General features: G+C 36.6%; 1 protein-coding gene across 1 annotated transcript in view; it reads right to left on the bottom strand.

Annotated features, from left to right (window-relative positions):
- Positions 1-2,673: 2,673 nt before the first annotated feature.
- TMEM30A (transmembrane protein 30A) overlaps positions 2,674-12,615 on the bottom strand; it is a 44,025-nt gene continuing 34,083 nt past the window's right edge. Inside the window, exon 7 of the mRNA XM_036871795.1 lies at positions 2,674-5,363. Coding sequence (XP_036727690.1) covers positions 5,170-5,363 — 194 coding nt within the window. The 3' untranslated portion in view covers positions 2,674-5,169. The remainder of the gene's footprint in view (positions 5,364-12,615) is intronic.

Raw genomic sequence — 12,615 nt, 5'->3', positions numbered from 1 at the left:
TCTAAAAAACATTTTTTAAAAGACAGCCCAAAAGGATGGCGACCAAAGAGGAGACAGAAACAGAAAATCAATTTCAACAGATTTCTGGAAAACAGAAAGCAGATGGGATGTAGCTGAGCAGGACCAAGGAAGCCACAATCTAAAGGGACTGCAAGGGGGATGGATACCAGTGAGAAGCATGTTGATCGGTTCTAAAACCCCTGAGAAGCTCAGACTTGAAAGTAGAATTTATAGCAAAGAGTGGCCTGAAAATGAGTAGTTGAAAATTATATACAACAGAATGGTCAGCTCCCTACAATCTCTGCCCTACCCCTCTCGGCCAAATACAATCTCTCACCTTGGTCACTGTCTCCCACAGGTAGAAGACAAGAACATTTTTATCTGGAAAAAGTAATGGGAGACAACTAGGTGGAAGGCATATGCGAAGGGACAGGTATAGCGGAAATATGTGAAGTGGAAAACAGAAGCTGAGGTGGAAGACAAGGCAGAAGCAGAGAGTTCAAAGCAGTAAGAGACAGAGCCTCTTTCAACCCCTTCCTTTTGCAGAAGACTAGAGAATTCTTCCCTAGAGAAACTGAACAGTCCCACAGAAAAGGCCTCCAGCCAAATGACTGGCTCCCTGACAGTCATTCCCTAATGCAGTGCTTCTCAAAACTCAGTCTACCTACAGTTGCTGACCTGCCAACTATTTATTACTTGTCTAAGCATTTTATCATGAACAGGAACAAATAACGCACTCGGTGGCATTTTTGAGTAGCACTGTGCTACTGAGGCCATCACTTGTCAAGCACTGCCCACGAACAAAGAGCTTTCAATGAGTTTTGGGGGTCCATTTATACATGATAGATTGCTGAGACTAGCCAGAAATACAAGGAAAGTCACCTACGCGAAAAACTGAAAATAGCTCCAGTAAACAAGACAGTGAACTAGGAAACAGCAGATCCAACACAGGAGGGTGACAAAAAGAGGGAATGTGATAATGGCTGAGCAGCTGTCTGAAAAAACCACCAGTACAGATGGGCAGAGAAGGACAAATGCAGAATAGACCTTTCTAGCAAAAACAGGGACTCAGGTTATCAGGTATCTGGGGACAAAAAACCTTCAAAAGACTAGCGATAAGAACATGGTGGACCTGATAGAAAAGTTGGGAAAACTTTAAGATAGGCTTCCAGAAAGTTACGTTGATGTTAAAAGTGGGGTGATTATTAATTCCAGGAAAAATAAAGTGTACAAAGTATAATCTTGGTGCTCTGCTTTGCTCTAAAGTATACAGTATTTTTAAAGTCATAATTAAACAATTGCTAATGTGTTTATTAAATATTATAACTATATAATGGGAGAAGGGGAGGTATGTGTGTTAGCTACATCATCAGGTAGTATTATCAAGAAGACAATAATGTCTAAAACTGTTAAATCAAGCAATAGTAGAACAGGCATATAATTTAGATACACTAAGATAAATACCAAAAGTAACAACTTTTGAAGTCAAAGTAATTGTCTCTAGAAGTTAGAAAGTTGGGACAGGTACTGCTGTTTTTCATCATAAGGCCTTTAGATTTTTAACTGTGTACACATGTTACTTTGACAAATTTTACATATGTAAAAGAAAATAAGGTCACCATGGTCTGATTTGATTTTAGACATGATATTTATTTATTTTTAAATGATATTTATTTTGAAATTTCAAATGACATTAGGGGAAATGTGATTTTTATGTTTATTGAATGGGGCGTGGGCTAAAAAGGGGCTCTAAAACATTTTACTAGATTATCCAAATACTACAACAAACATTTATGCACCAAATTCTTCTTGAAGCAGCACTTCCTTACTCCCTCCACCCTCCCCTCAAACTAACCATGTTCACAAAGAACAGAACTTTGCAGCTTAACCAACAAAGGATCGTACAATAATTCTAAGGCAGTGTCTCCATAAAGACAGCAGGCGATGGGCTTCCCTGGTGGCGCAGTGGTTGAGAATCTGCCTGCCAATGCAGGGGACACGGGTTCGATCCCTGGTCTGGGAAGATCCCACATGCCGCGGAGCGACTGGGCCCGTGAGCCACAACTACTGAGCCTGCGCGCCTGGAGCCTGTGCTCCGCAACAGGAGAGGCCGCGATAGTGAGAGGCCTGCGCACCGCGATGAAGAGTGGCCCCCGCTCGCCGCAACTAGAGAAAGCCCTCGCACAGAAACGAAGACCCAACACAGCCATAAATAAATAAATAAATAAGTTAAAAAAAAAAAGAGAGAGACAGGAGGCGAGCAGGCTGAATGAACAGCAATCATTAAGCCTACCACTCAGTGCTCCTCTTTCCTAGTCCGGCTTTTCATTTCCTATGTCCCTGCCCACTTCATTATTTTCATCATCATTGTCTCTCTACCAGTTACTCATTTCCTATTTACCAGAAATTTCCCTTGATCTAATACCAAATTTAGCCTGTCTGCTTATAACAGGTTATAATCTGACCATTTCTTGGTAAGAACAGATGTTTCTCAGTAACATGTATAAATCCTGCAGTTAATGCTATCAGAGTGATTAACATATCCACATATGGCAATCAAATCTAGGCATGGAAATGTTAAAATTTGGACTCATTGACCCTGGGCTACAATTTAGTGCTAAACATTAGCAACAACACTGGGGCACTGTTATTTTAGCAAGACACCTGAACATAGCAAAATTAATTTTGTTCATTTTTATTAATACAGAACATACTAACAGAAAGTTATCTTTCAATATAATCAAGGTTACAAATACTGTTACTAACCAAGAAACAAATAATATTCGCTTGACTCTCCTCTTCGTTGAATAATTTTCTATTAGGTAGTACAGTTATTTTTACCAATTTACTTTTAAACTGCTTTCTGATTTCAAAGAAATTTCTTAGCTTTTACTTATTAAATACTTCCTTCAGTTGGGAACTTCATATATCAAAATATTTCCTGCAAGTTAGTGCATTCTTCAACGCCTTCTACTTAACCTAGTTGTCTTAAAATGCAATATGATTCTTTGAAAGTTGAGTATGACATCAGTGTTTCCAAAAGATCAGCATAAAGCCCATAAGAAAGAAATGTTTTCCTTCTGCCAGTCACAGAGGCCATATGAATGTTCCACATTCTTCATATTCAGCAACAGGAGTCGCTTACAGCTCAAATGGCAGGAGACAAGGGAGAACTTAGGCCATCAATGTACTTGTAAAATAGATAAAACTCCAAATATATTTTAAGATTCCGTCTTCACCACAGATGAGAAAGTGTTGGAAGAGCTCTTCAACTTTTCTGTAGCAGCACCTCTGGTCCCCCAGTTAGAAAAAGAGACGCAGGATGGCAGTCCTTCTTAACCAGCAAAAATTCAATCTGCAAAGACTGGGAGAAGCCCTCTCCCCCAGTGATATACCCCAGAAACTAAACTGCCATGTGCAAGAGGGTCAATTATCAGAATAAATAACCATATTCTGAAGGACTGATAAAACAAAGAATAGTTTTACACAAAGAATACCCTATGCACTCAGAAATTTCAGGACAATTATACATTAAGTACTTCATGCAAGTAATATTCTATGTGTTGAAAGTCATTATGAACTACAAGTTCTTTTAACTGAATTTCATATTATACAAAACTTAAGAAGTGTGGCACATTTCTACTATTAACCATTACATTATTTTTTGTTTTTTAAAAAAAAAACATATATTAATCAAAATCGATACATTACCCAGACCTTTTGATTTAAAATATAAACAAAGGAAACCATTACAAACTCTGAATTCAAACAGGCATTCTTCTATACAAACATATGAGTTATTTTAGTTAAAAAAAAAAAATAGCCATTTCAATGCAATTAAGCCACCTCTGATTAAGACATACATTTCATGCATGTGAAAAAATAAGTTTACATTCAAGAATAAGTTCCATAGCAAACAAATTACAGCATTTATTCAATAAGGAATATTAAAAATAATTCCAGTTAACAGAAAATAAAATAACTTCAAGCACATATATTATCATTTATCATGTACATACTCCAAAATCTCCAGAATTTAATAAGGAAATTTAAAGAACTTCTTTTTAAAGTACATCTTAGAAAAACCAACCAAAACAATCGGTGGCTTAACTAAAGAGAAGGTGCATACATAGTCATCCTTGACCTATATGTAAAAATTGAATGAAATAGAGAGGAAATGAAGGTTACTGTTTTCCAAATTTTCTGCAAGATAATATTAGTACTTAAGTCAAAACACTTACCTGCAAAATAAAAACAGCTTGAGGTATTTCCAATGCTGAAGCAAATTTCTTAATGTTAAATACCACAAGAATGAAAACAGTCTCCTTTGAACATCTACATCTGGTTGACAGTTGAGGCAGAAGATAAAGGTCGGCCAAGAAGCTTTCCCATCTCACCTATATTCTTTCATCCCTTATGAAGTGTGAGCTTCAAGGGAAATGGTCACATGTAAAAACATCAAGTGAGATGGGTTTCCTGACTGCAATCTTAACCAAATGGAAAGAGGAATTTTAAACTTTCCTACCTGAGACCTACCATGAGCATTAATTCCTATTCTAGACAGGTAAATATGTCCTTTGAAATCAAATCTAAGCTTGACAAAGAACTGTACTGGATAAACTGAATGCATGAACCACCTCAACAAAGATGGTACTTTAAGCCTTTACACACGACCTGTGAAAAGGATGAAGTGTTTTATTTAGATTTGGTCTTTCTTCATCTTTTTGTAACTATGAATCCTGAAGGGTTAGCAAGTCATTGTACTCACACATCTTGTAATCCCTTTCTTCACACAATAGGCACACATATACAGTATCATATGTCAATATAATATTATCAACACAGCATAAACATTTAAGCAGCAGACGCATTTCACATGAAGGAGGCTCCACGCATCGTACAGCCTGTCCCAACGAAAAGGAAACATCAGAATGCCATTTCAGCAGTTACAGTGTTGATATGATCAATATAGCTAATTTGTTTTATACCCGTCATATATTTTCATAAGTCATCCATAAGGAAGAAGCAAAGGACAAAGACAGCTTTAAAAAAAAAAGTTATGTGCCAACTTCAAAAATGACATACTAACCAGACATCAGCATTTGAAAGCTAGGTTGAATAGGACTGGCCTTGATGCACATGCAGTAAATTTGTTTTCAAAATATAAAATTAAATGGTAATGTCAGCAGTATTACTACTGTTTCTATATTTATGATTAATTACTAGCAGTACAACTCCCAGAAGGAAGGAGATGGATCCAATAGCGATGTAAGCAATCCCCAAAAATGGATTTTTTCCTCCCATCCATGAAATAGTGCTCAAGATCATCCGTTTTCGTCCATCAAATGAATGTACAGGGTAATCTGAAGAGTGTATAGGAAGACTTTTCCATGTCTAGTTACTTGATTTTTAAAATACAACTTAAAAAGTTGGCATTTAATTGCTTGTAATTCATTGGTATAATTCTACAACACACAGGCACCTTACTCATATGTTCTGAATCACAAAATAATTATATAATTATTATCCGAAAGGAATGATTTCACAAATTAAATGTTAGTAGTAAAAGCCAATATAGAGACAAGATGAAAAGGCAGAGGGCTATGTACCAGATGAAGGAACAAGATAAAACCCCAGAAAAACAACTAAATGAAATGGAGATAGGCAATCTTCCAAAAAAAGAATTCAGAATAATGATAGTGAAGTTGATCTAGGACGTTGGAAAAAGAATGGAGGCAAAGATTGAGAAGATGCAAGAAATGTTTAACAAAGATCTAGAAGAATTAAAGAACAAATAGAGATGAACAAAACAATAACTGAAATGAAAAATACACTAGAAGGAATCAATAGCAGAATAACTGAGGCAGAAGAACGGATAAGTGACCTGGAAGACAGAATGGTGGAATTCACTGCGGCGGAACACAATAAAGAAAAAAGAATTAAAAGAAATGAAGACAGCCTAAGAGACCTCTGGGACAACATTAAATGCAACAACATTCGCATTACAGGGGTCCCAGAAGGAGAAGAGAGAGAGAAAGGACCTGAAAAAAATATGTGAAGGATTATAGTCGAAAACTTCCCTAACATGGGAAAGGAAATGGCCACCCAAGTCCAGGAAGCGCAGAGAGTCCCATACAGGATAAACCCAAGGCGAAACACGCCGAGACACATAATAATCAAATTGGCAAAAATTAAAGACAAAGAAAAATTATTGAAAGCAGCAAGGGAAAAACAACAAATAACATACAAGGGAACTCCCATAAGGTTAACAGCTGATTTCTCAGCAGAAACTCTACAAGCCAGAAGGGAGTGGCATGATATACTTAAAGTGATGAAAGGGAAGAACCTACAACCAACATTACTCTACCCGGCAAGGATCTCATTCAGATTCGATGGACAAATCAAAAGCTTTACAGACAAGCAAAAGCTAAGAGAATTCAGCAGCACCAAACTAGCTCTACAACAAATGCTAAAGGAACTTCTCTAAGTGGGAAACACAAGAGAAGAAAAGGACCTACAGAAACAAACCCAAAACAATTAAGAAAATGGTAATAGGAACATACATATCAATAATTACCTTAAACGTAAATGGAGTAAATGCTCCAACCAAAAAACACAGGCTCGCTGAATGGATACAAAAAGAAGACCCATATATATGCTGTCTACAAGAGACCCAATTCAGACCTAGGGACACATACAGACTGAAGGTGAGGGGATGGAAAAAGATATTCCATGCAAATGGAAATCAAAGGAAAGCTGGAGTAGCAATACTCATATCAGATAAAATAGACTTTAAAATAAAGGATGTTACAAGAGGCAAGGAAGGACACTATGTAATGATCAAGGGTTCAATCCAAGTAGAAGATATAACAATTATAAATATATATGCACCCAACATAGGAGCACCTCAATACATAAGGCAACTGCTAACAGCTCTAAAAGAGGAAATCGACAGTAACACAATAATAGTGGGGGACTTTAACACCTCACTTACACCAATGGACAGATCATCCAAAATGAAAATTAATAAGGAAACACAAGCTTTAAATGACACAATACACCAGATAGATTTAATTGATATTTATAGGACATTCCATCCAAAAACAGCAGATTACACGTTCTTCTCAAGTGTACACGGAACATTCTCCAGGGTATATCACATCTTGGGTCACAAATCAAGCCTCAGTAAATTTAAGAAAATTGAAATCATATCAAGCATCTTTTCTGACCACAATGCTATGAGATTAGAAATCAATTACAGGGAAAAAAACGTAAAATACACAAACACATGGAGGCTATAAACAATACGTTACTAAATAACCAAGAGATCACTGAAGAAATCAAAGAGGAAATCAAAAAATACCTAGAGACAAATGACAATGAAAACACGACTATCCAAAACCCCTGGGATGCAGCGAAAGCAGTTCTAAGAGGGAAGTTTATTGCTATACAAGCCTACCTCAAGAAACAAGAAAAATCTCAAATAAACAATCTAACCTTACACCTAAAGGAACTAGAGAAAGAGGAACAAACAAAACCCAAAGTTAGCAGAAGGAAAGAAATCATAAAGATCAGAGCAGAAATAAATGAAATAGAAACAAAGAAAACAATAGCAAAGATCAATAAAACTAAAAGCTGCTTCTTTGAGAAGATAAACAAAATTGATAAGCCATTAGCCAGACTCGTCAAGAAAAAGAGGGAGAGGACTCAAATGAATAAAATTAGAAACGAAAAAGGAGAAGTTACAACAGACACTGCAGAAATACAAAGCATCCTAAGAGACTACTGTAAGCAACTCTATGCCAATAAAATGGACAACCTGGAAGAAATGGACAAATTCTTAGAAAGGTATAACCTTCCAAGACTGAACCAGGAAGAAACAGAAAATATGAACAGACCAATCACAAGTAATGAAATTGAAACTGTGATTAAAAATCTTCCAACAAACAAAAGTCCAGGACCAGATGGCTTCACAGGTGAATTCTATTAAACATTTAGAGAAGAGCTAATACTCATCCTTCTCAAACTCTTCCAAAAAATTGCAGAGGAAGGAAAACTCCCAAACTCATTCTATAAGGCCACCAGCACCCTGATACCAAAACCAGACAAAAATACTACAAAAAAAGAAAATTACAGACCAATATAACTGATGAATATAGATGCAAAAATCCTCAACAAAATACTAGCAAACAGAATCCAACAACACGTTAAAAGGATCATACCCCTTGATCAAGTGGGATTTATCACAGGGATGCAAGGATTCTGCAATATACGCAAATCAATCAATGTGATACACCATATTAACAAACTGAAGAATAAAAACCATATGATCATCTCAATAGATGCAGGAAAAGCTTTTGACAAAATTCAACACCCATTTATGATAAAAACTCTCCAGAAAGTGGGCATAGAGGGAACCTACCTCAACATAATAAGGGCCATATATGACAAACCCACAGCAAACATCATTCTCAATGATGAAAAACTGAAAGCATTTCCTCTAAGATCAGGAAGAAGACAAAGATGTCCCCTCTCACCACTGTCATTTAACGTAGTTTTGGAAGTCCTAGCCACGGCATTAGGGAAGAAAAAGAAATAAAAGGAATACAAATTGGAAAAGAAGAAGTAAAACTGTCACTGTTTGCAGATGATATGATACTATACATAGAGAATCCTAAAGATGCCACCAGAAAACTACTAGAGCTAATCAATGAATTTGGTAAAGTAGCAGGATACAAAATTAATGCACAGAAATCTCTTGCATCCCTTTACACTAATGATGAAAAATCTGAAAGAGAAATTAAGGAAACACTCCCATTTACCATTGCAACAAAAGGAATAAAATACCTAGGAATAAACCTACCTAGGGAGACAAAAGACCTGTATGCAGAAAACTGTAAGACACTGATGAAAGAAATTAAAGATGATACCAACAGATGGAGAGATATATCATGTTCTTGGATTGGAAGAATCAATACTGTGAAAATGACTATACTACCCAAAGCAATCTACAGATTCAATGCAATCCCTATCAAATTACCAATGGCATTTTTTACAGAATTAGAAGAAAAAATCTTAAAATTTGTAATGGAGACACAAAAGACCCCGAATAGCCAAAGCAGTCTTGAGGGAAAAAAACAGAGCTGGAGGAATCAGACTCCCTGACTTCAGACTATACTACAAAGGTACAGTCATCAAGACAATATGTACTGGCACAAAAACAGAAATATAGATCAATGGAACACGACAGAAAGCCCAGAGATAAACCCACACACCTATGGTCAACTAATCTATGACAAAGGAGGCAAGGATATACAATGGAGAAAGGAAAGTCTCTTCAATAAGTGGTGCTGGGAAAACTGGACAGCTACATGTAAAAGAATGAAATTAGAACACTCCCTAACACCATACACAAAAATAAACTCAAAATGGATTAGAGACCTAAATGTAAGACCGGGCACTATAAAACTCTTAGAGGAAAACACAGGAAGAACACTCTTTGACATAAATCACAGCAAGATCTTTTTTGACCCACCTCCTAGAGTAATGGAAATAAAAACAAAAATAAACAAATGGGACCTAATGAAACTTAAAAGCTTTTGCACAGCGAAGGAAACCATAAACAAGACAAAAAGACAACCCTCAGAATGGGAGAAAATATTTGCAAATGAATCATCGGACAAAGGATTAATCTCCAAAATATATAAACAGCTCATGCAGCTCAATATTAAAAAAACAAACAACCCAATCCAAAAATGGGCAGAAGACCTAAATAGACATTTCTCCAAAGAAGACATACAGATGGCCAAGAAGCACATGAAAAGCTGCTCAACATCATTAATTATTAGAGAAATGCAAATCAAAACTACAATGAGGTATCACCTCACACCAGTTAGAATGGGCATCATCAGAAAATCTACAAAGAACAAATGCTGGAGAGGATGTGGAGAAAAGGGAACCCTCTTGCACTGTTGGTGGGAATACAAATTGATATAGCCACTATGGAGAACAGTATGGAGGTTCCTTAAAGAACAAAAAATAGAATTACCATATGACCCAGCAATCCCAGTACTGGGCATATACCCTGAGAAAACCAGAATTCAAAAAGACACATGCACCCCAATGTTCACGGCAGCACTATTTACAATAGCCAGGTCATGGAAGCAACCTAAATGCCCATCAACAGATGAATGGATAAAGAAGATGTGGTACATATATATAATGGAATATTACTCAGCCATGAAAAGGAATGAAATTGGGTCATTTGTAGTGACGTGGATGGATCCAGAGACTATCATACAGAGTGAAGTAAGTCAGAAAGAGAAAAACAAATATCATATATTAACGCATATATGTGGAACCTAGAAAATGGTACAGATGAACCAGTTTGCAGAGCAGAAATAGAGACACAGATGCAGAGAACAAATGTATGGACACCAAGGGGGGAAAGTGGGGCGGGGGGGTTGGGGGTGGTGTGATGTATTGGGAGACTGGGATTGACATGTATACACTGATGTGTATAAAATGGATGACTAATAAGAAAATAAATAGGAAAAATAAAAAAATAAAAGCCAATACAGTTTACAAGCAAAAACAACTAAAGTTAAGGGTTATATAATTTCTCATTTCTTAGATATTTCTGTTCTCATTACACAGGAGGGGTAAAAGGTCTGTAATGTGAAAATATATTTCAGATAAATAGCAATGAAACCCATAGAGGAAAAAGAGCTTGACAGAGCAGGAGAAACAGGAAGAAGGAAGAGATGAGGGGTCTCTATGAGCTCAAAGAGTGTAGCTATGAGAGTACGGGAGGACGCAGCACAAGGTCGAAAAGCATGACAATGAAGTTTTACATTGCTGATTTGGAGCAGTGGTGAAACTCACGGTGTGACACAGGATTGATGACTAAAACAGAGTGGAATTGAAGGGTGGATCCTTAAACAAATTTGAGAAATGGGACACCAACATGTTGGATGAGCTGCCTACATGGACCAGTTCTAGGATTTTGGCAAGAGTTAGGGAAGAGAAGAAGACAGAACCAAGTCCCTATGCAAAAGGTTTACAATCTTTTCAAAAGCATCTTTTGAATCAAGTGTTAGTTCCCATCTGTTTCTCCAGCTTCCGTAGCTCCCCGGCCCAGCAGATGACTCCCCAGCCCAGTTGTGACTCCCAGCCCGGCTGTGACTCCAATGGCAGGCTTGGTTCTACGAGTTCTTAAATCAATCCCAACCTGAGCCAGGAATGATTGTAAGAGCTCTAACTAACCCAACACTCTATGGGATGTGGTATCAAATCACCCATGCTGGTCTCTCTATATCGCAACCCTAAAAAGTGGGCTTCTGCCTTGATTCTAATACCTAGTTCCCACCTTATACCCGATTTTGATAATTAACCCTTAATGTTCTGCAGGTCAAATTCCTGTCTTATCGATTTTCAAAATAGTCTGCATTCCTCCTAAAAGTTCTCTTGGTGCAAATTATCTATCAACTAAGAATTCCTAAGTGCTCCAAAGACTTCCCTTTATTGTGCTGTAGGCTACAGGTTGCCCTCTACTTTGGCCATAGCCTCAAGATAATGTTCTTTCTACCAGCACCTAAACTGGGTCTGTCTGTCTAAAATTTCTGCTATGTAGGTCTAGTTTCAAACACTTGGTCACTTTCAGTCTGTCACTATCAGGTCATGTTCAGTTGTCTACTGAGGTGCAAAATCAAAAGACTAAGGCTACAAATAGATCTTTATTTTGAAATTAGGTCTATTAACCGTTTATTAATCCATTATAAAGCTAAAACTATATACTTATAGCTAATTTGGGTTATGAAAAATCAAAAATGTAAGATCATCAGCACACATGCTAATATTTGAAAATTTTTCATTCATGATATATACAAGCAATGGGCTAGAAATTAAAAGATGTAAGGACTTTGTTGAGAATAAACGTTAGTGCCCAATATTTCTGGCTTAGGAAAGACTTTGCATCCAGGCCAATACAAACTGGTCTGACTACCTGAATGAACCAGCTAGGGATGCAGCCTACAGTGATGGTTGATGGTAAAGTCAACAGCTTGATTATGAACCCTGATTCTTCTATCACCTGTGTAATCTCAGTTAAGTTACTTAAATGCTCTATGTTCCTATATTCTTGTCTATAACATGGAGATGATACCTGCCTCACAATGCTTGAAATAAATAAAATAATACATGGAAAGTACTTAGTATAACGTTGACATATAGTCAGGATGAAATTAATGATATTTATCAGCACTGAAAAGTATGCCTAAATTATTAAGGTGGAATACAGCTAATGATAAAAATGTTTTGATACTGTAAACAGAGCAATAATTATAAATAATTATGTTGATATGAACTAACAAATTTGCTGATTTTTATTATCTAAAAAAATATAGATTAAAACAGCCCAGTACCACCAACACTTAGATTTACCAAGTGAGTACTAGCCTTTGCATTAAGCTGAATTACAATCTCTCTTGTAAAAATATCTAACTTACTAATAAATCTAGCACCTACATTTTAAATAATTTTACCAAATAAGATGCTTGAACTCTAGTACAAAGTATTTAAAAATTAAAGGCATTTCTGGGAGAAACAAGAGACTTT

Source organism: Balaenoptera musculus, chromosome 12 (genome assembly GCF_009873245.2).
Source record: "Balaenoptera musculus isolate JJ_BM4_2016_0621 chromosome 12, mBalMus1.pri.v3, whole genome shotgun sequence".
Lineage (NCBI taxonomy): Eukaryota > Metazoa > Chordata > Mammalia > Artiodactyla > Balaenopteridae > Balaenoptera > Balaenoptera musculus.
This window is presented reverse-complemented; position numbering and strand designations above follow the sequence as displayed.